We start from the raw sequence: 27,269 nt of genomic DNA, 5'->3' as shown, positions 1-27,269 counted from the left end.
GAGGGAGGGGTTTGCCAAATGTCCACGCTTGGCCACGGAGGGGGAGAAGGGGGTATAAAATCTCAGTTTTCTGTCCATGTGGTATCTGAACAGCCCCCATGTGAATCAATCTTTTCGTCCATTTTCTAAACTTTTAATTTTTCCCAATAATCTATCTTTTTTTTTATCATATCTTTATATTAAACTATATGCGCTTCTCGTTGGTCTGAATAAAAGAACTATTTTCTCGTTGTTACTTTAAACTAAAACTATTGGATTTGGTTTAGTTGTTACATTTAATAAATACGTTATATAAAAATTTAAATAGTTTCAGTCTAAGACAGTATAAAATGCTAAGTTTTAATTTAAAATTTTCTACGGCTAGTGGTTGTATAAATATAATTTTCAATGAAATTTCCCAAAAAAAATGAGATCATGAGGTTCGATAAAAATACAAAACATTTTATAACCATTGAACGATGGCAATTGAAAAGCATTTATGTAAGTAAACTTAAATGGTGTAGTAATCCAAGGATATATTTTTTTTTTCATGTCAACCACCATCAAATATCCAAATCCGCCTTCCAGCTTTAAATATATTACGCCTGATTGTATGCAGCTGCAGAAGGAAACCTAATTGAAAATAGCAAAAATTTATGTTTTTTTCGAATAAAAAATTCTACCTTACCAATTGTTGGGTCTTTCCCAAATTTTGAAGGAACGTTAATTGACTACTCTTTTAACAAACTGCAATTGAAAATGTGCATTTCGCACGAGTTTTCATTCAAAAATATGTGAAATACTCAGAATAGTTTTTGGAGTAGTAAAAAATTGACCTTTTTGGATGTCGATTTGCGATGCTTCACGGCACATACACATTTTCTCCAATAGCTCACAATAATCTCTAAACCTTCTACTTCAAATCTGTATCCGTCATTTTCTGAAAATCCTAACCAAATCAAAGAAAATAATGATTTATTAGAAGCTAGTATTTCCGCCCGTTTGTTTACATTTTCTTGCACACACACGACCTGTCAAAAATTAGCTTCGAAATCGCGAATGGCAGGAAAAAAAAACGGAAACAGGAAACAGACGCAAGGAGACAGACAAGACTGCTACTCCGAGTGTCGGGAGAAAGGACACGGAATACTCCTTGTAAGCAACTTTTATGAACTAAAACTAGGGAGAGATGGATAGGAAAAAGGACGGCAAAAAATGGACGTTGCACGTGGTCCTCCCTGAAAAAGCAAGCAAGCCATGCTTTCAGAATAACAAAACTGAACCAAAGCAAGCCGTTTCTCGTTCCGCTGCCCACGGCCAACTGTGGGGAAATTCGAAATTTCTGGTGTAGGAGCACAAACAGCCTTCGGGAATACTCAATGCTCACGTGACACTTCGACGAATGGCGGGCGGAGTGGAGCTTTTTGAGCGCCGGTGAGTGACCGACGAAGTTCCGGTTTCCGGAGCTTTTAACTGCTACCATACTCGTTCGTTTTCATTCAAAATTACATAATCGTTGAAAATGCATGGGCAAAGAAAAACGGTCCAATCAGTTATTCAACCTGCTGCTGCCCAGCGCTTATGTCACAACAACATTTTAGAGGCCGTGTTTTTACTCACTGTGTTTGCTATTTTTCTGATCAGCCAAGATATGTTATTAGAAAATGTACTCTTTTCTCTTTTAATCTTTTGCATTACTGTTAGCTTTTTGAGTCTTTCTAAGGTTCTTTCACTTTTACTATTTTTATTTTACTTTTATTTTCTCATTCTGAGAGGTTTTCTAGCTTGTGATTTGAATTTTTCTTTTCTTTGCTTATTTTGCATGTTTGTGATATGTTTATCTCAAAGGACTGTATTAATAGAACAGAATTTAAAATTTTCAAAAAAAATTCTCATTCCTGACCTCAAGTGACTTTTGCTTACATCTAAAGGTTGCTTTAAAAAAAATTGACGTTCAGGTGGCGCTAGTACAAAGTTTAAAACCAAACAGGAAACGTGTTTCCGCGTTAAGCGTGTATTTGAGAAACAGGAAGTGAGACCAGATTTGAAATATTTTGTTCCATTTAGGTAAATACCAATTTATTGAATTTTAAGCAAAACGTTTCAGTTTTCAAGGAACCCTAAGTTTCAATAATGAAATTCATTGAAGATGTTATTCATTAATTGAGGATTTCTTGTTTTGTCACCTTTAGTCTAAGAATCAAATTTTCTTTAATTTTGGTTTTCACAATTTTCTTCTTCAAAATTTCTTAAGTCTCTGTTTTTTTCCATTTCAAATAATCTGGTAACACTGTCTGCCAACTCGGAAAGATAAACAAAAATATTATCAGCTGTTTTTCGCCCGCATGCAATTTGTACCGGAATTCATAAGAAAGATCGCAAATTTGTCCGCGATCAAGCCTCCAGAGAGCTTAGCTCAGAGGTGTTTACACGGTAACTCCTTAATTTAAATAAACATATCTAATCGGTGATCTTAGCATTAAGTGATAATCCGATTTGAAAATGGTTTTCGTAAATTTTGAGGTAAGTGGAAAGTTTTGTTTTGATTATTGCAATTCAAATTTTTTTTTTCTCGAATGTTTCTTTTCTTCGTCAGAACGACAAAAACCTCCCATTAAACGAGCTGCACTTGGATGTGAACGAGGACGGGATCAAGCGGAAGATTCCTGCTTTGGTAAGGAGGCCAAAATTTTGATTCTATTTAGAATGATTACAAAAATTGGAATTGTTGCTTACATTTTTTGATCTTTTAGCATCAACGATGGTCCGAAGCCAGGTGCTTTACCAAGTATGCTTCCTTTCCGATGAAGGGCGGTCTCGTCGAGGAGGGAGCTACCCTCGATCAGTGGATCAGTGAGACGGAGTGGTTCGTCAAGGATATTGAGTGGTTGCTGGGACTGGAGCATTTCCGGTGAGTACCTACTAGTAAATATTTCGAAGTTTTGGTATTCAAATAATAATTGATGATCGTTTCTAGATTAACTTTAAAAAAAATAGGGGAACCTTATTTTGTTTTGAATCATTGTCACTACGCCTAAATTGATCACGTGCAAATAGTGATTGCCGCCGACCGTGGCCTAGAGGATAGCGTTCAAGTCTTCTAAGCCAAATGTCGTGAGATCAAGTCTTGGTCACGGCAAACATAGTACTCTTTCTGTGGGTTGGTGGTATTAGCATTAGTAAAATGCTAGCCATTATATCCTTGAAAGATGTACGCTTAGTCTTAAGTAGAATTTAGATCTCTTCAAAGAAACATGAAGTTTCACTGAGATCCTATATGTGTGTGTTCGTAATAAATATATCTGAGATACCTAATTACTAAACAGGCACCGCAAATAGATGCACTGATCGATCAAACATACAATTGTTCTTTCACGTAGCACGTAAATATTTCTGTTCACCTTTAAATTTTGTATTTTCTTCAACTTCTGATCTTCTAAAATACTTCATTTCAAAAAAGGTAAAAGAAGTTAACATCTAGAACCTTTGAATTCAGCTCAGATTTCTTTATCTGCTCTTTTCGAGTGATTCGAATTTGGAAAAAAAATTGTGGAAATTCATGCAAATTTTCATTTTTATTTAGTCCCCACAGCTGTTTTACCACAACTGTTATCAGTTGGTTCCCCTACAAAAATTTCAAAAACATTTGTTTAACTGCAAATGGCTGGTGCAAAAATTTAAATTTCGAGAAACCTCGAACTGATGACGAGTCTTTTTTAGTTTAAACATGCAAATGTTAAATCGTTTTTAAACAAATATTGCAGATAATAATTAACGCTATTCAAAAGCAAACAAACTTGTCTAAATATTTCCGACAATCGAATGAAATTGTTTAAAGAAAAAAAAACTTTCCCAACTTAAAATGCCATATAAAATGCCTCCAAATCAGTGGGTTGTTATCATTCAAAGTTTCACTTCACCAGAGAATTGTAGCTTGCTTGCCCAAGAACTGTCTAAAAAAAATGAAATTCCTCAACGCAGTTGCTGTCGCCATGTTTGTTCTGCTTGCCGCCAGTGGAGCATCAGAAGCGGCTGCGGGCTCGATAGTGAGTTCATCTCAATTATGTTATAATCCTTATAACACTTCATTAAATTTGTGCCTGTTTTCCTTATTTTCAGAAACGGTCATGGAAATACTAGTACAAATGACGTTCCTGAACCGGAACCGTTTTCATGGGACCGCAGCAGAAACCACCAACGAAAGTTATCCTGATGTCATCTGAAAGTTTCTGTTAAAATAAATTCATGAATCGATCCGGCAGAAAAGTTGTGTTTCTTTCCTTTAAAAAATCAAATTATCTGATGAAAAATGAATCAAGGAAATTGAAAAAAAAATCACCCTACAATCTTCATCATCCTAGAATCAATCTCAACTAGCATTCTGATGCTGATTTTGATTTTGGGATCTAAATTCCACGAAAGCCCTAATAGACTGAGACGCAGTTTTTGGCAATTCATCGATTGACCTGATGACAATTTCATTTTGTAATGTGTTTTACCAAAATTCTCAAAACTGTTCAACTTGTTTAAACTGTCAAAATTGTCAAAGTGTCAAAATAATCCAAATTATCAAAATTGTCTAAAATATCAAAATTCTCAAATTTTTCTAAGTTGTTGAAATTGTCAAAATTGACAAAATTTTCAAAATTATCAAAATTGACAAAATTTGTCAGTTAGTGTTAGCATTGTAAAAATTGTCGAAATCGCTAAAATTTTCCAAATTGTCTACATTGTCAAAGTTATCCAATTATCAAATCAATTTTTTTTATTAAATTGTAAAAAATTCCAAATTGGTTACAATTGTCAAAATCGCCAAAATTATCAAAATTGACAAACTCATCCAAATTGTCAAGTAAAAATGCTTTGAATTTTTTTCTTAATTGTCAGTATTGTTCAATTTTTTACAAAAATTGCAAAGGATGCCATTGTTGACATTGTTGCAAATTTGCAGCTGCACAAAAAGAAGGGTAAATATAAAAGGAATGTAGGTTATTGTGATTGTCGGCTAGAACTATTTCGCATTGATACCGATAGCGACCTTTGCTTTCATCTGTCGCAACTCGATTGATAAGTTCAAAGAACTTTCCCAGCCCCCGTAAGCTTTAATCGTTAATCAATGCTAGTAAGTAAAATCCTCGACCAGTACAGTTTTAAATTCCCATCGAGTAACATCCATCAGGAATATGTTTATCCTGTTGGCAATTTTGTGCTCGATCGTTGCCTTAGGAGTAGTTTTCATCAACCGGAAGCTGAACTACTGGCAGGACTTAGGAGTCCCTCAACTACACCCAACATTCCCGTTCGGGGATTTCGGACCGGTCATCCGGAGGCAGCAATCCCTCCCGGAGTTCTATAGGAATGTGTACTACCGCACCAAACATCAACCGATTATAGGGTTGTATACGTTCTTAAAACCAACTCTGCTGGTGAATGACCTGTCGCTGATTAACGATGTGCTTGTTAATGATTTTTTGCACTTCCATGATCACGGTTTATATGTGGACGAAGATCGGGATCCATTGAGTGGGCACCTATTTGCTTTATCGGGGGATCGATGGCGCCAAATTCGAAACAAGGTGACTCCATCGTTTACCCCGTTCAAGTTGAAGCAAATGTCAGAAATTCAGTTCAAAACTGCTCAGAAGCTGCGAGTTTACATGGATAGATTCGTCAAGAGTCGGCAACCTGTAGAGTTCTACGATCTGGCCGTTCGATACACCATGGAATCAACCGTCTCGATATTATTCGGTTGCGATGCTAATTGTATCGAAAATCCGGAAGACGATTTCCTGCGAATCGGTAAGATGGCAGTCGAACCTAGCTTTTCAAACAAGGTCCGATGGTTCCTGAGTTTTATGGCCCCTGACTTGATTAAAGTGTTCCGGATCAAACAGTTTGCTGCGGACTTGGACCGATTAATACTGGACGTAGTTCATCAGAGCGTAAACTTAAGGGAACGACAGAGATTCGTTCGAAAAGACGTCTTCCAGTCGATACTACAGTTGCGTAATTCTGGCCTGGTTCAGGAAGGCGATTCCTGGGAAGTGGATTCTTCAAATAAACACAAAACCCTCACCGTTAATCAGGTGGCGGCAGTTTTATTTACGTTTTTCATCGGAGGTTACGAAACAAGTTCATCCCTGATGGCTTTCTGTATCTACGAGTTATCCCGAAAACCGGAATACCAACAAAAAGTTCAAGCAGAGATCGATCAAGTTTTAGAACAGCCACCAGTCGGCGTTCTAACCTACGACAAGATCATCACCATGAAATATCTCGAATGCTGTGTCCGTGAAACCCTGAGATTGTTTCCACCACTTTCTTTCCTGAACCGGATCTGTACCAAAGACTACCAAATTCCAAACACAAATATCACCATCCAAAAGGGAACCAACACCATTGTACCAATCTTTGGAATTCAACGAGACCCGGATATCTACTCAAACCCCTCCAATTTCGACCCCGAACGTCCGGAGCGTTTGGATGACGATAAACCCTTCTTGTCCTATGGAGAAGGTCCAAGGCAGTGCTTGGGAGCTCGGATGGGCAAGCTGCAGGCGATGATTGGACTGGCAACACTGCTGGCCGAGTACGACTTTCGTCTGGCGGATCCGGCAGATCAGAGGCGAGGTGCCCGACTCGATCCGAAGTGTTTCCTTGCTATTCCGCTGGGAGGTGTTAGTGTGGTTGTCAACAGAAGAACTAAATTAAGTGATTAATAATTGTTTTGAGTTAAGTTATTGTCTTCGAAATAGCGCAAAAATTATCCAAAAACGATCAAAATTGTTTAAAATCGAACACATCTACAGGTATGATCTCAGTGAAACCTCATGTTTCTTCGAAGAGATCTAATCTACTTAACACTAAGACGTACTTCTTTCAGAGATATGATGGCTAACATCTCGAAAATGCTAAAACCACCAGCCCACAGAGAGTCTGGACCAGAGTAATACTTTGTATGCCGTGACCGAGAATCGATCGCATGACCGCAGACTGAGAAGATATGAATCCTCTGTAAAAAGAGATTTTAAGCTCAATTTAAAGAAATTTAACTTTTGAACTCATCAGATCGAAGATTTTGGATTTTTTTCATTTTATCACTTGAAATCTAATTGAACGTCATCTGCGAAAATGTAAACTTCGCAATGAATCAGAACATTTGGTAAATCATTTATATACATCCTGAAGAGAATCGGACCCAGTCTAAAACCTTGGGATACCCCTGACATGATTGGTGAGAATGTAGAGTACTGCACGCAGAGAAAACTTGGATTTTGAAACAAAACAAAACTGACTTTTATTCAAAAAATTCATTTTTTCGATTCAATCTCCTGTTTTCTTTGAATCAATGAATTATGGTTTTGTTTCAAATAAATAATTTTTGAAAGAAAGAATTAATTTTTTGAATCGAATAATTTTGGACTTTGATTTTAAACAAATTCTTTGATTCAAAAGACATTTGTTCAATTGCATATTTATTTGGAAACAAAGTAAATTTTCTTTCAGCCAAAGATAAATGTATTCAATGCAAAGGAATAATTTCTTTAAATAAAAACTTCAAACTTAGAGGGTTTTTTGCATTGAAGAAGAATTTGTGTGTGAAAATGTGGATCAGAGTTAGCTTAGTTAGGAGGATTCAGGATAAATTATGGTAAGTTTATGTTAATTAAAGAATGAATATTGAAGATTTTCAATAAGTGCTTGAAATTTTACAGGACCACGGCCGATAGATGGTTTTCCAAGTCCCTGGATGACTCAACCGAGGTGACACCGCTCCAATCCAGCGATCAGGTCCACGAAAATAAACCGGATGATTCGATTAAAGTGAACCAGTGTGTGACCCAGTGTTTCATTTATTTGTGAATAAAAATAAATTTTAAATTTGAAATTCTTTCTTTTTATTATTTGAAATTCCTAATAGGAATTTCAAAACAACAGAAAATAATGCTTCCAATTGGAATAAATAGAAAATGGTTCAATGAATGAATGCTTTTAAATCTAAATTAAATTACCTTGTGGCAAAAAAAAGCAACTTTGAATCAAAAGAAACTGTTTTTTGTTTCCAAGTATCAATATTTTGAATCAAAGATTTTTCAAAAGAAAAATTCTTTAAAACAAAAGAAAATGCATTTGAAACAAAGAAATTGTCATTTATCCCAAAATCAAAGGAAATTTTCCTTTGTTTTCGCTGCACTTTCCTTTGAAATAAAAAATCTTTTCGCTGCGTGTGTTTATTATTGAACACTGACCGAAATCGATTAGATAACTATGATCTCATTAAATTGATCGCGGAAGTTCAAAAGCCGAAATTATTCGAAAGATTCTAAAGCAAAACACTCTGGCTTATACAGAGACCACATGTTTCAAATAGTTTTTTAAAGGTTTGATTGAGATATTCTGTTAAAATATTTGTATCATTTATCCTTTAAAACGGACCCCCATCGATTACATTATTAAGTTCCCTATTCGCCACACCTATCGGTGACCAAATAGTTATTATGATTTTCAAATATTTTCTTTCACGCACAACCGAACTATTTTCCGCAAAAGACGCCTAAAGAATTACCGTTATTTTTCGCATTTTGTCGAGTCCCCCTTTTCACTTATACACTCTCAGAACTACACGAATCGCATCAGCACAATAGGTCGATTCACGATGACGTAGTTCCCTTTTGTGGTGATAGTTCGCAGGTCCTGTTTACAAAATTTTACGAACGAGAAGTGGGGTGCGGCGAAATTTTTCTTGAAGCTACACGGTCAAGAAATTTAACTCAAAACTCAGTTTAAGGATAGCGAAAAACAATCAGTACTTGTCCTTTTGCAAGTCATCTTTTATTTAATTTCTAACATACGATGTGGACTTGTCCTCTAGCACATGATGGCTCTAGATATGGTGATCTCATATGCCAAATCGCCATTCCGCCATATTGAAAAAAGTTTTGACAGCTGGCTGTAGTGTTTACGAAAAAAGGGGTCCAGGGATGCCAGGTGTTAGAGATAAAAAATCAGATGGCAAAAAAGTGTGTATGTGCACAAGCCAATCGTAAACGAAAGATCAAAAGATTCAAAACCGTACTGGGGTTTAGTTTATTTTATTATATTTAAATTGAGTTTTCGGAAAAAAAGCAATGATATGAGTATATTCAATGAATTAATTTGTATTCTAAACACTTTTTTATAATAAAATTACAATACAGTTCGGTCTATTCGTATGTTCCGAGAAAGAAAAACTTTTCATTGACCGTTATGATAGAAAGGATCTTAAAGGGTGGAACAAACAACCAAAACCCTAAACCGGATGTTGCTTGTTCCTTATTCTTGTTACCTTATCCAAAGAGCTATTTTGTTTCCCTCCAATCGAAAAGTGTTGGATGAAAATAAAAGTAAATCGGTTCTGCTATTGATAATTTTCATGATTAAATGATAAACGATCAAATCAGAAGAAAATCAGAGCACCTGGCATCCCAGCCAGCCAGCAGCCAGCCGAACAGCCAGCTGTCAAATTTCGGCTCCTCCTCCGCATCCAACCCTCGTCTACTTTTTGCCAAAGAGAGACCACCATATCTAGAGGCATCATGCTCTAGCAAGCGCTTTGTTCAAACCATCTTTTATTAAATCTTATTCAAAGCAATGGGGACTTGTCCTCTTGCAAGCCATTTTTACTAAATTTTATTCAGAAACAATGGAGAACTTTCCTCTTGCAAGTCATCGTTTAGTGAATTTTATGAAATCTTTTTCAAAAGAATGAGGACTTGTCCTTCTGCAAGCCATCTTTTATTTAAAATCGTTAATACGATGTGGACTTGTCCTCTTGCAAGCCATCTTCCACTAAATTTTATTAAAACACAATTTGGACTTGTCCTCTTGCAAGTCATCATTTATTTAACTTCAAACAAAACAATGAGGAATTGTCCTCTCGCAAGTCATTTTTTGTTTAACTCAATTTAAAACCAAATTGGACTTGTCGTCTTGCAAGCCATCTTTGATTAAACTTCTTTTAAAAGAATAGGAATTGGTCCTCTTGCAACCCCTCTTTTATAAAATTTTATTCAAGAAAAATGAGGACTTGTCGTCTTTCAAGCCATCTTCTATTGAGTTTTATTTTTAAAAAACAAGTTGGACTTGCCCTCTTGCAAGCCATCTTTTATTTAACTTCATTCAAAACAATTCTTGAATTAAATCTTATTCAAAGCAGTGAGGACTTTTGTCCTCTCTCTAGCCATCGTTTATTGAATTTTATTTAAAAAAAAAAACAATTTCGACTTGTCCTCTTGCAAGTCATCTTTTATTTAACTTCATTCAAAACAATGGCGACTTATCCCCATCTTTATTCAAACCATTATTTGTTGAATCATTTTCAAAAGCATGGGGACATGTCCTTTTGCAAGCTATCTTTTATTTAACTTCATTCAAAAGAATAGGAACTTGTCCTTTTGTGAGCCTTTTTTTATGAAATGTTATTCAAAACCAATGAGAACTTGTCCTCTTGCAAACTATCTTTTCTTCAATTTTATAAAAAATCAATTGGGACTTGTCATCTTGCAAGCCATCTTCTATTAAACTTCATTTAAAACAATGAAGAATTCTCCTCTTGAAAGCCATCTTAAATTTAATTTTTTTTCAAAAGCAATTAGGACTTGTTCTCTTGCATGTCATCTTTAATTTAATTTTATGTAAAAAACAATTAGGACTTTTCATCTTGCAAGCCATCTTTTATATAGTTTTATTCAAAAACAATGGGAGCTTGTCCTTCTGCAAGCCATGTTTTATTTTTTTCTTCCATACGATGTGGACTTGTTATCTTGCAAGCCATCTATTATTTGATTAAAAAAAACAATTTGAACTGCAAGGCATCTTTAATTCAATTTAATAAAAAAAAACTCTTGCTAGCCTTCTTTCATTCAACTTCATTCAAAACAATGGACTCTTGCAAGGCATCTTTCATTAAATTTTATTCAAAAACCAATGAAGACTTGTTCTCTTGAAAGCCATCTTTTTTGAATCTTATTTAAAACAATGGAGACTTGTCCTTCTTCAAGCCATCTTTTATCTTATTTCATGAATACGAAGTGGACTCGTCCTCTTGCAAGCCATCTATTATCTATCTTGGGAAGAATGACAGCTTGCTGTTAAATTCCTTGAAAAAAAAGAATCTTTTTTTTAATTTCATTTAAAAAAAGTATGGACTTGTCCTCTTGTGAGCCATCTTTTAATCAATCTTATTAGAAACAAATGGGACCAACAAGCCATCTATCATTTAATTTCATTCATACGATGTGGACTTGTTCTTTTGCAAGGCATGTTTTATTCACATTTATTCAAAACAATGGGGACTTGTCCTCTTGCAAGCCATCTTTTATTTAACTTCATTCAAAAGAAGGGAGATTTTTCCTTTTATAACCCATCTTTTATTCAACTTCATTGAAAACGATGAGGACTTATTCTCTTGCAGGCCATCTTTTATTTAACTTCATTTAAAACAACGGGAACTTGTCCTCTTGCAAGCCATCTTTTATTTATTTTAATTCAAAAGAATGGAGACTTGTCCTCTTGCAAGCTATCTTTTAGTAAATTATATTCAAAATTAATGAGGGCTTGTCATCTTGAAAGCCATGTTTGATTAAATCTTATTCATAAACAATTTAGATTTGTCCTCTTGCAAACCATCGTTTTTTAAATTTTATTTTAATAACAATTGGGACGTGTAAGCCTTTTTTTAATCTCACTTATTCAAAACAATGGGAACTTGTTCTCTTGCAAGCCATCTCTTCTTTAACTTCATTAAAAAGAATGGAGACTTATCCTTTTATAAGCCATCTTTTATTCAATTTCATTCAAAACCATGAGGACTTGTTCTCTTGCAAGCCATCTTTTATTTTACTTCATTCAAAAAAATAGGGACTTGTCCTTTTGCAAGCCATCTTTTATTAAATCTTATTCAAAACAGTGGGGATTTGTCCTTCTGCAAGCCATCTTTTATTTAATTTCATTCATACGATGTGGACTTGTCCTCCTGCAAGCCCAACGTTTTATTTAACTTCAAACAAACCAATTGAACTTGTCCTCTTGCAAGCCATTTTTTTAAACTTCATTCAAAACGATGGGGAATTATCCTCTTGCAAGTCATCAATGGGAACTTGTCTTCTTACAAGCCATCTTTTATTTAAAACAATGAGGACTTGTCCTCTTGCAAGCCATCTTTTATTTAACTTTATTCAAAACGATGGGGACTTGTCCTCTTGCGGGCCAAATTTTTAAAAATTCATTCAAAAACAATAAGGACTTTTCCTTTTTGAACAATGAGGACTTGTCCTCTTGCAAGCCATTTTTTCTAAATTTCATTCAAAAACAATGAGGACTTGTCCTTTTGCAAGCCATGTTTTACTTAATTTTATTAAAAACAATTTGGACTTGTCCTCTTGCAAGCTATCTTTTATTTAGGTTCAATCAAAATTATGTGGAATTGTCCTCTTGCAAGCCATCTTTTATTAAATTTCTGTGTCATGGTTTCTTTGAGTCAAATCCGTTCCTCAAATCTGAAATTTAAGTCTTGAATCTGAAATCTGAATCCAAACTCTAAAATTCAATCTAAAATTAAAGTTGAAACCTAAATTTTCTAAATCTCCATTCGACTTTGAGAATCCGGTGTTAACTGAAGTAAAACATTTCTATCGCCGACCTTCTACAATATCAGATCAATCACCTACCTACAGCTAACCCTAACACGAATCCCGTTCTGAGGCGTCAAAATAATTATCTTTGGATTCAGTTCCAGCTCCGATTGGTCCCGCTCGGTAAGCTCAAAATTGAATTTGGAAAACATCCGGGCCAACCCAACCTTAGTTAGAATTTTCCCAAGCCGCATTCCGATGCACGCCCGTGGCCCCTCTCCGAAAGGAGCGTACGGTTTGTCTTTGAGGTTTTGGTCAAGGAATCGTTCTGGCTTAAATTTTAACGGTTCCGGATAGTGACAGGGATCCCGTTGCAATGCACAGACCGGAATCATTATTGCCGTCCCTTTCTTGATGGTGATGTCGGTACCCGGAACCGGATAGTCAATGGTACATTCCCGATTCAAAACCGGAATCGGTGGATATTTCCGAAGGGTTTCATCTATGCAACATTCCAGGTAGCGCATCTCCATCGTCCCTTCGTAACTAAGTTGACCGTCGTACTTGTCAAGGATCTGGTCCAGCTCCTGTTGAACTTTCCTTTGGATTTCTGGATTTTTAGCCAGTTCGTATAGGCAGAACGACATTGTAGTTGAGGAAGTTTCGAATCCGGCCAGAAAGAAACCAAAGGCATGGGCAGCGATTTCTTTTAAAGAAAGGCTTGCAAATTGACCATCTGTCTGGGACACGGTTCCAGAATTCCTTAGTTGAAGGAGTAGCTGCATCATATCTTGTCTGATCACTCCGGAAAGATCCCGATGCTTCGCAGTGCTCTGAACCAAATCGAGGAAGAACTTCTCAACTGGACCAGGCACGAAATTTACCTTCAGGAAACGATTCGCTTTCGGTACGACTATGTTCAGTAGTCCTCGCATGTTGGTCTCAAAACATGGTTCGAACATCTAAGGATGGAACTGATAACAATTCTTTAATCAAAGTAAAGCATAGTTTTGTTTACCTTCTTTCCCATAACTCGAAAAGCTTCATTGGGATTGCTAATGCAATCGATCCTGATTCCAAAAACAATCGAAGCGATGTTATCGATACTGTAACGTGCCAAAAGATCACTGATCTTCACAACCCGGCCGGCTTCAGCGTGCTCTTTCAAATAGCTTTGCAACACCTTGCCACTTTCTTCTAAGGAAGTCAACATTCCCCTCAATTTAGAAGAAGTGAAGATCGGTGTCAATCGACCCCGCATATGCTTCCATCTTTCGCCGGCCAATGAAAACAGATGGCTATTCAGCGGATCTCGCTGCTCATCAACGGGAACCGATTGTCGATCGTGAAAATTCCCAAAGTCGCGCACCAAAATGTTTCTAGCTAGTTCTGCATCGGTGATCAAAAGCATCGGCTGCAACAGGATATAGATTCCAATCACTTTATTTCTGCCTACCCGGTACAAATCTTCACAGATCGCCATAAACGGCGATCGACCTCGAAAGAAAGCTCCAAAATTGCCAACCGGAAATGTTGGATCAACCTGTTCGATTCCTTGGCGCTTCCAATAGCTGGAAGCGTACCTGATACCGTAATAAACCGCGATCAGTAAGCTGACGATCCAAACAAATAATTCCACTTGGGACGGCATTTCGAAACTGACTGGTAAAGGAGATGATTTTTTTTTATTGTTTTACTAAATAACTGCGATCATCGAAAAGGAGGAGAAGGAAAAAAAATGCATTCAATTGCAATCATCTGTGACACTTTATCAGTGGATTCCAACAACAGCTTGCCCCGGGCAGTAGTGAATGACCGTAATATTCTGAGAGCGGCAGTGTGGCATCTATAATGTTTACATACAATGAATATGCTCTTGGTCTCTGAGGATAGGTTTCCTGACAGCTGAAACAAGTGGACAGGTGTTATGCACTCTCCTTCAGTCCCATTAAAAACTGCAATACCTCTACTACTCACCTGCGAAGAGCTGGGCTCCATGTGCTGCTCCTGGTTTCAGCTTGCCTTCCATTCTTGGTTACGCTTTCTTCTAAAGCCTGTCGCTATCTGGAAACTTGCGCCACGCTTTTTTTCGAAGACTTCCGGTCTCTATATCAATTATCATCTAATGATTACAACATGATGCACATTCTCTTAAAAATTCAAAATAAATTTCCGGTAAAAGACATAAAACCTTAGTTCCTTTAGAAATGGGACCCTTTCATTTGCTGATAGCTCGTTTACTAGTACACCAAGGTTTTTTTACACGGCTTTTTTTACATGGTTTTCGGGAATTAACACAGTTTTTGAGAAAAAAGTCCTTTTCAAAGGAAAACACTTAGAATCTACACTGAAGTTGGGAAAATCTTAGCTCGGAGACTATATAAGAACATGAGACCTGAGACCTGAGACCTGAGACTTGAGACATGAGACCTGAGATATGAGACCTGAGACGTGAGACTTTGGACCTGAGACCGGAGACAAGAGACCTGTCACATAAGACCAGAGTCCTGAGACATAAGCCAAGATACATGATTCTTGAGACCTGAGACAAAATACATGCGCCCTGAGACCTGAGACAAACACGCGAGACCTGAGACCTCAGACATGAGAAATAAGACATAAGACATAAAACACAAGACATAAGACATAAGACATAAGACATGAGACCTGAGGCATAAGACAAGAGCCATGAAACATGAGACCTGAGTCATGAGACTTTAGACCTGAGACCTGAGACAAGCTACTAGTGTTAGTACTGCGAGAAATTTGTTTGGCTTCGATTTCAAATTGCGACCTCTCTAGTGAAAGGGTTTGACTTGTAGGTGATGAAAAAAGTAGCACGAGTTCACTAGTACAAGCTACTAGTGATAGTACCGCGAGAAATTAGTTAAGCTCCGAATTCAACTCTCTATCGGTCAAGTGAAAAGGTTTGACTTGTAGGTGACGAAAATTTGTGTCGTGAGTCCGCTAGTACAAGCTACTTCCAGTGATACTACCTAGTAATTTATAGTTCACTTGTGCAAAATTTTGTGGTGATCTGTCAAGCAGTTTTTGAGATAGCGTCTAGTGAATAAGTTTATTTACCAAAACCTTTTGGACAACATATGCGCCATCTATATTGCACACTTTGAACTACCTTTTTTTCTAAATCAAGGCTATTATTGTTGACGTTCTTAATTTCCTGGAGTGCGACCTCCAAAGTCACTCAAATTTTTCTATTTTATCAAAGCTATGGCAAGTTTAGCAGATTGTCCACCTTCTGCAAGAAAACAAAATGATTAACTTTTTATCACTCCATCACAGTTTTCGCTTGATGGCAGGAATCCAGATCCAACCAAACCAGCGTATTAACTTTAATAAACCTTTAAAAGTGCCATGAAAGGATAACGAACGTTTTGGTAGGAATTTTTTTGGTATAATTTCCGTTAATTGTGCCTATCGTTATGTACCACTTATTGATTATTATCATTCACAGATCGTCAGCCAAATTTAGAACTAGATATAATTATTTTTAAATGTTCCCTCGTTCTTCTCCGGAACATTCAGGCGAGGCTTTTCAAAGAAAAATTTCTGACGGAAGTCCGCCAGGTGCCCGTTAGAAAGTTCGTATCGATTTTCTTCTCGGAATTTTTCAAAATTTCATCCCGCTAACGGGTTTACTTTGCGCATGATTTAACCATCGGCAATACCACTTCTCCAATTGAAAAGTTCAGATGGCGCTATGATAAACCCCTTACTTCCCATGCATTCATCATTATTATTTTTATTCAAATTTTAGCTCACTGTTAGATCCTCTAGGACTTCTAGAACGATTGACCACATTAATTTTGATGGCATAGTTGATTCCCTGTTGGGCCTCTCAATCTCCCAAGAGTTTTCACCCAATAATTTTGGTTAATAAATTTACTCATTAGACGGTATTTCACCAAATTTTGCACATGTCAACATTGGACTACTGGTAGCAAATATCACTGAAAATTTCAACTGTTTTCATCGATTCGTTCAAAGGTTACTCACAAATGAAAGTGTTGCATTTTTTTCGAATACAGTCCTTATACAAACGCTGTCAAAAATGTCCACAAAGTTCAAATCTAGTATTGGAGTGAAGCACATGATCGGCAACTACGGTTAAGGGTCATCAGGGAAGTCAAGTCTCATACCAGAATTTTTGAATTTTTAATCAACGAAAAACAAAGTGTAGGTCGCTGAAATTTCCAACAGTTTTTTCTCCGACGAGCTGAAAGTGTTGGCTAGTCATGAGCCATTCAAACCTAACCTCAAAAAACCAATTTTTGCTAGTTTCAGAGCTCGTAAGCTGTTTAGTCGGTTTCGAGGGTATGAGACAGATGATTTCTGAAGGACGACAAAACTCATGAAAAATCCTATTTCAAACAAATTCCAGCGTTAAAATCCTATAGCCTGCTCGTGGCAAGGTTCCTAGGATATTAAAGTACGTAATTGCTAGTTTTTTTTTGAAAAAAAATTTTTTATCATTCGTGAAGATTCTGGTCCTGTGGAAATAATACAACATTTTTGAAAACGAAAACTTTGGTTTTTATAAAGCTTTTATTTCCAATTATTGTTTTTTTTTATTCCGTGAGTTCACCGAGTTTTTTTTTCAGCAACCATGATGTTTGATGAATGATGATTGCATTATTGAGATATGATCTGGTAAAATTTATAACATAAAAGCTATGTTTTAACCATATTATGAGCATCTTTTCTGCTGCCAATAAAGATTTCAGGTGAAATGTGTAAGTAATAGAATCTTGAAATACATTCGCCTCGTCAAGTTTTTAGTGTAAGGAAACATTTATTTTAAAAGGACAAAATTAAATCTTGAAATCTAAGATGGTGGTTTCCAATTAACTTTAAAATGTTCTAATTTAACTCAAAAACAACCCAAACAACCAAAAATCACATATTTACTTGAATGAAGGCTTTAAAAGTTACATATTGGCTGACAAGGAGAATAAACTGCCCAATCCCTTTGAGTGAACTATATGTACTCATTAATGAACTTGGAAGTTGCAAAAGTGATTAATTTGTACGTTTTATGTGACTTATTTTGCCCAATTCTCATTAGTGAACTATATGTACTCATTAATTAACTTGAAAGTTGCAAAAGTGATTTATATGTAAGATGTAAGGGACTCAAGTCACAAAAAGGGCATAAAAGTTTTAGTTTTAGCTTCAGTTAGAACAACATGTAGGCGTGGTCTTGTGGTAGCGTGTTCGATTCTCACCACGAAGGTTGGGGCTCGATCTCCAAGCCGGATAAGTTTTTTTTTTCAATAAGTAATTTGGCACTTGAGTGACCATTCTGATACGATATATGTAGAAAATGTAGAAAAGAAGAAATTGGTCATTTGTCGAGTTTGGAATCCGAAGTGTGGCATCATGCCGGCACCATGTACTGAACATAGTAAATAGTCAAGAGAAGGTGATAAGAACCGATGCCAAGAGTGCAATTGAGATAGAGAGATAATTTTTTGCTCATTTTAGGATTTTTGTAGGCTGAAGTAAATGGCCGCTGGAAGCTGAATAGAAGGTCATTAAGACTTGTTTTGGAATTTGAAAGTATCAATAACAACCTAAGTTTCGAGCTGCATAGAACGTACTTCATATCAATGATGGGCTGAGTAAGCTTTCTTGTAGAGTAAGGTGGGGTAAAAGTACGTTTTGGGATTATCACAAGCTGAGAAAAGCAAAATTCAAAACTCTAGCGTAGATTGATAATGATTCAGAAAACCTTCATCCAGACATTTTTTTTGTTGAAAGAGTTGAAAGAACCCCGAAAAATGAGGTAAAGTAGCTTTTTGCATAAATGATGTAATATTTAGAATAACGGAAAACATATCCCAAGTAACAATTTTAGCTTTATTATGGTCAGCAAAATTTCGTTTGGACTATAGCATTAATCTTCATAAAAAGCTAATGCGCAATCTATAACATCTCCTGGACTCTAATAAAGCCAAAATCATTAGGCTATTTGGCCCTACCCTAGAAACGTCACCAAGACATATCATTATTGGTCATCAATGTTGGTCACCAAAGCTTTGAAAAAGCTATTATTAAACATGTTAGAAATTTTGGTTTTTTTCGATTCTGTGAGCTGTCTGAGTTTTTTTTTATTTTTTCCAGCAACCATAATGGTTGATGAATGATGATTGCATTATTCAGATATGATCTGGTAAAATTAATAGCTAAAAAACCAATGTTTCAACCATATAATGAGCGTCTTTTCTACTGCCAGTCAAGATTTTAGGTAAAATGTATATGAAATAGTATCTTAAAATAAATACGCCTCGTCAAATCTGATGGTCAATCATGATGGAATTGATGAAAAAAAGGCCTGAAAAAATATTTTCCAATGCTTGCATTGTGAATCCATCAACATGGCGTCATTTTGTGCCCTTCGATTTTGCAACCAACATGGCGTGAATCAATTCATAGTTTTATTATGGTTTAATGATGACCCCAAAAAAGCTACACTCAGAAAAATACTATTATACATGCCATAAGATTCTCTTATGAAGTGGCGCCATAAGAAAAATCATTGAAATTCATAAGATTCTCTTATGACGCGAATGAATTCTGAAATGAACACTAACTTCAATGAGCGGTTTTTGCTTTTCATAAGAGGATCTTATGGAAACATGAAATGTCACGTATAATGATAAAAATTCAAGTTATTTGTTGTTTACTATTTATTTTTCGTCAAATTCGTTTGAAATAACATCATGGATGCACTATGCTCACCATCAGCAGTAAATCGACACCCGGTTCTAATAAAGTTTTTTTCCGCATCCGGTTCTTTGCGCTTTGTGCCGGTCAGTATACTGTATATGCTGAAAAGTAAACCAAAAATGTATTTTGAGTTTGCAAATATATTCAACGTTAGCAAAAATTTAAACTTAAACTAAAACTTACCATTTAAAATCACATTCAACTATGCACTTAGGAAGACATATAATTTAACAAGAGTTCTTTGGTTTTTGATGAAAAAAACTGAAGGAATTAATGAATGTGTTCATTTTATTTTCACAATGCCGTATCTTCTATTTTTCATAAGATGTTCCTATGAAACTTGTTAGAATTTCATAAGACTCTTATGAAAACCAATTTTGCACTCTAAAAAGTGGTTCATAAGACGCATCTTATGAACATTATAATAAGAATTTGCCTGAGTGTACGATTTGACGTTTTTCTCGCAAGCCAACCAATTACACGCTAAGGATGAGTTCCTCATTTCTGAGTTGTTAATCATTAGTACAGTAAATGAGGACAGATTTTTTGAATGAAAAGGGATTGGTTGGTAATGACCCGTGGAATAAATCATGAGTTGCAATCAAATTTCGTTGGAATCCAAGATGGCAGCTTCCACTGAACTTTAAAATGCTGTTAATCAATGAAAATCGCATGAAACTACCACAATATGGGTATTGGGTGAAAAGACCAAACGAGTAGAAGTCGAAATTTACTATCATGAAATCACCACATTATGGGTATTGAGTGAAACGACTCAACTAGAAGAAGTCGAATTTCGCTATCTGACGCCATCATCAATCCAAGATGGTATTGGGTATTGGGTGAAAGGGCTATATAAATAAAAGTCGAAAATCGTTGTCCGACGCCATCATGAAAGCCAAGATGGCGGCTGCCGCTCAACTTTAAAATACAATAAATGACTGATAATCGCATAAAACCCCCACAATATGGGTATTACTTCAAAGCGACCAACGAGTAGAAGTCGAATTTAACTATCTGACGCCATCTCAAATGCGAAGATTGCGATTTCCACTGAACTTTAAAATGCTGTAGATGACTTTAAATCTCCACAATATTGGTATTAAGTAAAGGGGTGGAACCAAGAGAAGACAAATTTCGCTACCAAACTTCATCTTGAAATACAATATGGCGGCTTCCGCTTAGCTGTTAAATACTGTTGCTAAAAATCGCATGAAACGCCCACAATATTTTTTTTGGGTTCAAGGGCGAAACCAAGGGAAGTTGAATTCCTCTTTTTTACTTTATCTTGAAATTCAAGATGGCGGCTTCCACTGAACTGTAAATGACTAAAAATCGCACAAAAGCTTTCCAATAATGGTATTGAGTGAAAGGGCTAAACAAGAAGAACCAGACCCTGTTTGTTTTTGGCAACACGCCCAAACTTTTTGTGTTGCCTAAATCGAACGATTTTTTTATCAACTTTTTTTTCACTTAATACTACATTAAAACTACTATTTTTAGACAATTTAGATAATTTTAAATCACTTTTATTATTTTTTTCATTATGTTTCTAATGCATATAGAACTTTTCTTGTTTTGTTTATAGTTTTTGATTTTTTTGCCATTTATGTCATTCTATTATTCCTATCATGCTATCATCATGCGATATTCAATGATTTAGAGCATTTTTAAAGTTTATCGAAAGCTGCCATCTTGGATTTCAAGATGGCATTTGATAGCAATATTCGACTTCTACTCGATAAGCCCGTTCACCCAATACCAATTTGGGTTTCATGTCATTTTTAGTCATTTTCTACATTTTAAAGTTTAATTTTTATTTCAAGATGGCGTCAGATAGCAAAATTCAACTTCTACCGGTTGATCTCTTTCAACTTATACCCCTATAATATGGGTTTTATGCGATTTTCAGTCATTTACAGTATTTTCAAGTTGAGTGATAGCCGCCATCTTGGATTTAAGATGGCGACGGGCAACGAAATTGACTTCAACTCGTTTATTACTTTCACCTAATAACCATATTGTGAAGGTTTCACGATATTTTCAGTAATTTACAGCTTTGAAAATAAAAGCGGAAGCCGCCATCTTGAATTAATGATGGCGTCAAGCAACTTTTTTTTTTCCTACTATTTGGGCCCTTTAACTCAATACTCATTTGGAAAGATATTCATACCACTTTCGGTGATTTCAAGTTTTCAAAGATGTATTTTTTTAATTTTAACTCAAAACCAACACGCATAACTTACCAAAAATGTGTAAAAATTGGAGTTCCAATTCAAATATGTGCTATCTAATCTGAGCGTGTCCTGTTTTGACATCTTGATCGAGAACTGTCACTTACACACTCATCTGGCGCAACCCCTTATAGCGTAGTTTTGATCCGTTATCGGATAAGACTGGGTTAACTCCTTTTTGGTGTACAGGCCTTGTACTCTTTATAGGGTACAAAGGCTATACGTCATATCGTCGGGTCAAATTTACACATTATTTGAAACGTTTGCGCTCTGTGAAGATGTGAGCAGTTTCAAGCGACAAGTAACGTTGCATGCAAGGAATACAAAATGCAAATGAAATGACATATTTTCAAACAAAACATAATTTATTTCTTCGCTTTAAACATTTCACACTTCGCTCGATTTCAGCCTTTTCCGGAGCATGATGATTTCCGCAGCTTGTGGTCACAGGGCAACCTGTTGAGCGAATAATTGATTGTTAATTGATGGTTCAATAATTTATTCGTAGTAAAATGCTTACCATTTACCAGCATAATTTTATCACGAAGCATTTCTGGTTCGGAATCGGAAATCTCCTCATGTGCCCACGCAAAATCTGTGAAGAGAATCATACATATGTTCTAGAAACGAAACTATTTTGACGATAATATTAAAATACTTACTAAAATCCTCCTCCAAACAGTCCAGCGGACTTGCAACAAAACGTTTCAAAATTTGACAACACATAAAACTACCCGTCTTGATGCGTACCCGGGCTTTTCGAAATAATGTGTAATATTGACCCAACAAATTGACCCGTTATTTGACAGAAAATGCGGATTCCTAAAAACGGGTCAATTTTACAACTTTCAGGTGTTCCGCCAAATGAGTGTATAGTTTTATGGCGGTTTAATAATCAGGCACTGAGTGCTATTATAGAACATGCAAAAGAAAGCTTGGAGCAAACTTCTAAGTTTGTGTTTTATTATAGTTTAAAAAGAGCATTCATAACTCTTTCAAAATAACTAAAACAGTATGTTTAATAAAAGTTTTATTAGCGTTTTCAAAACCATCTGAAAATATATGGTCGAAAAAAAATATAAGCATTCTACATGACCATAATAAAACCCTCATAAAAAGAGCTGCACAAAAAATGCCATAATTAAACCATAATAAAACTTCCTAATGCTAGTTGGCTTAATCTGTGTTACTTGGGATTTGAGCAATCAAAATTCTGGCTTCCAATGAAAGTGGTGTTTTCAACCACTATCAAAAATGCCGAAGAAAGAATTTTATGAACCATGTCTCTGTTTTGCACAATAAACTGTGAATCACAAGAAACCTTGAAGAAGCAAAAGTACGAACTGCAAATGGGGCAAAAGTACGAATGATATAATGGGTTCAGTAAAGTAAATCTGAATGGACTTTTTTTTTTAAATGCATTGGAAACATCAGTGCATATTTTTGTTTCTACAAAGACCTGCTCGCGCGAAAAATTGCTCAAATACGATGAGAACTGGATTTCCTAAACCAGTTGAATACATATAGAGAATTTGTGGAGAACTCCGAGTTCGCGCAGTTTGCTCGCCTTTGTTTAGAATTTGTATCAGAAGCGAACACAGAAGCTGCTGCTGTGAGCAAAGATTGATATAGATTAATTTTCCTCTTGACTTCATGCAGAAATGTGGAATTTTCAATGGTCGTACTTTTACCCCACATCATTCGAACTTTTGCCCCAGAGGTGGGGTAAGAGTTCGTTTCGATAGCAGTTAGGCGTTTTAACTACTGTCATCAAATGCGTCGATCGATTATCTTTTACACGCAAATTTCGAGTTCATTAACAGTAAAATATTTAATTGGTAAATCATCTTTTCTCGTAACTATTTTCTTATTCGAGTTTTGGAATGATTCCAAGCTCTTTGTTCAATATATTTCATACTGAAATCAATTGTTTCAATACTAACTTTAGTTCCTTAACACTAATTACTGAACTTTTTTACACAAATGACGAAAAACGTAGATTTATTTTTTTCCTATGGAATGTATGAAGAATCTCATAACAACTACGTCATCATGCCGGGCGTGGGGTACGTTCACGCATGATTACGGTACCCTATAATTAAAATACTCTGAGCGCCCCTAGTTGTCTGATCTGGAATGTTTTGACAGTTCTTTGTTTTGGAATGTTTCCTCTATCAGTGCTGAAAATTTCGTTATGATTAGTTTTGTTTCAAAAAAGTTCAGGTATCAGAAAAGGGGTAGGCTTAATAGCGGCACGTTATCCAAACAAACGGAAAAATTGTGAACACCCACATTAAAAACAGAGGTGTTAAAATCGCGAGTCTACATACTCGCACTTTGCCCTTCTTTGCAGAACGATTTTATTTCGTTAACCTCAAACTGCAATGATGCTATCGAAAGTTCAACTCGGAAAGCATCAGGAAGTAAGCTTCGGGTAAACTCGGCAGGAGTAAACAGCAATCGGGGGAACATCAGCGAAGCGAACGTACAGTTCTGCGAATTCAAAATTCAAATCGTTTTCGTTCGGCAGCCGAACACATCAATCGGACAAAGCATGGGGGCGTGGCTGAAAGTGATAGATACAAGGGAACGGGAAACGAGCGAGAGAAGGGTGCGAGGAATGTGAACTCGGTCCGTCAACGGCAACGATCGCTCGTGGGCATTCGTGTACGGTAAGCTTCGTTCTGTTGTTTTGTTGGTGTGATTTAATTCCTGCGAGCAGCGATGCCACACATACCGATTTTCCGGTATTTATCCCGATTTTTGAGCAAAATTTTGACCAAGAATCGGTATATACCAGGGAGGTGGCAATCTAGTTCTTCTTTCGAACAAGAATCTTCTTCTTTTTTTCTAACCATCGGGAGAGACGTTTATGGTGTTTTCCTCTCACAGCAGTACGAAGTCTCAAAAGTCAAAATTTCAACCAATGAGGAATCAGAATGATTGATGTGTTAGTGTGCTATCAACCATACTTCTCTAGCATTTGACATTTAGTTCGGGTCCTTGACAGCTAAATGTCAGGTTTGTTATGGGCCCACAAAATCGTGGGCCCGTAATTTTGATGGTTGTCAAATTCAATGACAAAGGATAGGGATGCCATCTCCCTGGTATATACCGATTACCGATTTTTGGCAAAACATACCGATTTCATACCGATTTTTAAGATTTTTACTCAAACTTCATTCCACTTCCACATTCCCACTTAATTCAAGCTATCCTCGTAAAGGTCCTGTAGAATGGAGACAAAGTGCGGTAGCTGTCGTGACGTAACTTTGATCTGTACAACTTTTAAAGTATCCTGCAAAGATCTCCACAGCTCACTCTCATAATTCGTTCAGTTATTATTATTATTAATTTTACTTCTGACTTTTCTAACACTTATGTAGTGTTCATTCGAATCTAGAATTCGTTAATTTGTTCGCGCTGTTTTGTTCCTATGTTCTGTTAAATGCTATGCACTATTATGGTGCTCAACTTTAAAGCCTATGGACTCAGCCAAGGCTGATATTTGACCTTCTGCAACAGTAGAAGTGGTAGAAGTTTCTAAAAATCAATCTCAATTGACAATGCTCTTGTCTCCTGAGATGCTAACTCTTCATGGGAAAATATACACCGTTTGAATATAATCCTTGTTCAATTTGGCGCCAGATGTGGTATGTCAAGATTTGAAGTGCAATCAGATACACGGTTTGTCATACCTACGATATAATCGTCAATCCTTCTCCATCTTGTTATCACATGTATGCAGAGATTGCCAGGCAAAATGGGTATTTTCAGTTTTAGAAAAACTATGTGTTTTTGAATCTTTTTCGGAGGAACACCTTCTTTTAGAACACGTTTCTCATTTAATTTTGCGTATATAATGCTTGTGTTTTCATATGACTAATGCGTGATTTTTCAAAAAATAAAATTAATTTTCCATTGGCTGAAAAAAAATTGAAGCAACTACTCTCTCAACTTTCGGCAATCTTTTTTTTTTAATCGCTGAACTCATATCTAATACTAAAAGCTTTGAAAGCTGAAATGGCCAGTTTGGCAGAAAAACCATTAACCAAACGAAGAACATCAACTTGGGCCCATATTTATCTCGAACGTCAAAAGCCATTGGATTTGTAAATGCTTACTAAATTGAAATTTCCTTTAGGTTGGCCTGGTTCGAATTTTTCAAATTCACATCCCACTTTAGCTAAACATCAAGTTTTTACTTAATTTATATGCCTAAACTACGTGTAACCTGAAGGTGCTCGCCATGCCCTTATTTTTCTTAGCAAATGGTAACTTTCAAACTAAATTTCAATTCAATTATGAGTACTGGAAAGAAATACTAAATTCGGATTCTCTGCTGAATTTTCATTTGTGATTTTTGCTTTTCGTCAGAAAAAGCAGGTAGTTTTGAAATAAAAAAAATTGTATAAGTTGTAGCAAACATAAAGTTCTGTTAAATTTTTAGTCAGCTAGTTTAAAACTAAAAATGAACATTCATAAGAGTTCTTAGACTTGCTTTTTATTAGAAGCTTCCAGTTAAAGAAAAGTACGTTAGGAAGTTGAAAATGTAAGCATTTTTGAATATCCACCTCAAATACCGATTTTCATACCGATTTTTAGGGTTTCCATACCGATAAAAGATTTTTTTGGGTTCCAAAATACCGATAGAAATGTGGCATCACTGCCTGCGAGGCATGGAAAACATCAATGCAGAACTGTACTCTTCGTTTTGTGTGCTATCACGTAATGATTGGAACGAAGATAAAATCAATCTGCACACAACAAGCTAAACTCGGAAAAAATCAGCCGAATGATTCTTTCCGAAGCGAGTTTACACACCGCTGATTAAAAACCCGACGTGGTCGGGTTCAAAAATCGCGAAATCGTTGGAAATGGTCTAATGAACCGTGTGCTGAGTTCTCAAACGTGTCCGTGAGATACATACTATCGATCGGCAGGTTCATACCAAGCGTCATAGTGGACCTAAGGATCAGAAAATGCATTCGAAGGTGTTGAGAACGATCAAGACAACCGGGGCAGTCGGACTATGACATCGCCAAGAATTTCAATGGTGCACCGTCAGAAGGATTTGTCTGGGAGAAGGAATACGATCTTATCAGGCCAGTAAGCAACCAAACCGGACATTGAAGCAAAATGTAGTAGCCAAAGTAGGTGCCCGGAAGTTGTACAACAAGGTTCTAACGAAGTACGACGGATGCATTCTCATGGATGACGAAACATACGTGAAGATGGATATTGGACAGCTTCCTGGCCAAAAATTTTATAAAGCCACTGGTCGAGATAATGTCCCCGGCAAGTTCAAATTCGTTTTTGCCGATAAGTTGGCAAGAAAGTGTTTGATCTGGCAAGGTATTTGCAGCTGCGGACGAAAAACCCCGGTTTTTGTGACAAACAAACCCATGGACTCCGAAATGTACAAGGAGGAGTGCCTGAAAAACGTTTTTTCTGTACATTAGATCTCACAAAGGACCAGTAAAGTTTTGCCCAGATGGCAAGCTTCCACTACAGCAAAAAGGTACTACATACAGTGGTATCGGGACAACGAGGTGGATTTTGTCGAAATGGACATCAACCCACCCAACTGCCGTCAATTCCGCCCTATCCAAAATATTGGGCAATTGTCAAGCAGAAGATGAAGAAGAATGGTAGGACGACTCGGGATGCAACAGAGATGAAGAGATTGTGGAAG

At 36.4% G+C, this 27,269-nt stretch overlaps 3 protein-coding genes across 3 annotated transcripts in view; 2 read left to right on the top strand and 1 right to left on the bottom strand.

Annotated features, from left to right (window-relative positions):
- Window positions 1–2,281: 2,281 nt before the first annotated feature.
- Window positions 2,282–27,269, top strand: part of LOC129750588 (activating signal cointegrator 1 complex subunit 2) — a 34,902-nt gene continuing 9,914 nt past the window's right edge. The window contains exons 1-3 of the mRNA XM_055745555.1: window positions 2,282–2,502; window positions 2,576–2,653; window positions 2,733–2,890. Of these exons, the coding sequence (XP_055601530.1) occupies window positions 2,482–2,502; window positions 2,576–2,653; window positions 2,733–2,890 (257 nt within the window). The 5' untranslated portion in view covers window positions 2,282–2,481. The remainder of the gene's footprint in view (window positions 2,503–2,575; window positions 2,654–2,732; window positions 2,891–27,269) is intronic.
- On the top strand, window positions 5,132–6,701 carry LOC129750598 (probable cytochrome P450 6d5). The gene has a single exon (XM_055745566.1). The coding sequence runs from the start codon at window positions 5,163–5,165 to the stop codon at window positions 6,696–6,698; it is 1,536 nt and encodes a 511-aa protein (XP_055601541.1). The 5' UTR covers window positions 5,132–5,162; the 3' UTR covers window positions 6,699–6,701.
- LOC129750609 (cytochrome P450 6d3-like) lies at window positions 10,667–14,279 on the bottom strand. Its single transcript, XM_055745577.1, has 2 exons — window positions 13,609–14,279; window positions 10,667–13,552 (listed from the first exon to the last, which is right to left on the bottom strand). Exons 1-2 carry the CDS (start codon window positions 14,239–14,241, stop codon window positions 12,683–12,685), a joined length of 1,503 nt encoding a protein of 500 aa, XP_055601552.1. The 5' UTR covers window positions 14,242–14,279; the 3' UTR covers window positions 10,667–12,682.

The sequence above is a fragment of the Uranotaenia lowii genome, chromosome 1 (genome assembly GCF_029784155.1).
Source record: "Uranotaenia lowii strain MFRU-FL chromosome 1, ASM2978415v1, whole genome shotgun sequence".
NCBI lineage: Eukaryota > Metazoa > Arthropoda > Insecta > Diptera > Culicidae > Uranotaenia > Uranotaenia lowii.
Note: the sequence above shows the minus strand (reverse complement) of the source record. Positions and strands in the feature narration are given on the sequence as shown.

Coding starts and splice junctions, on each gene's coding strand:
- LOC129750598 (XM_055745566.1), top strand. CDS start 5,163: ATGTTTATCCTGTTGGCAATTTTGTGCTCGATCGTTGCCTTAGGAGTA.
- LOC129750609 (XM_055745577.1), bottom strand. CDS start 14,241: ATGCCGTCCCAAGTGGAATTATTTGTTTGGATCGTCAGCTTACTGATC. Junction 13,553..13,608: donor TTCGAGTTATGGGAAAGAAG/GTAAACAAAACT, acceptor TTCCATCCTTAG/ATGTTCGAACCATGTTTTGA.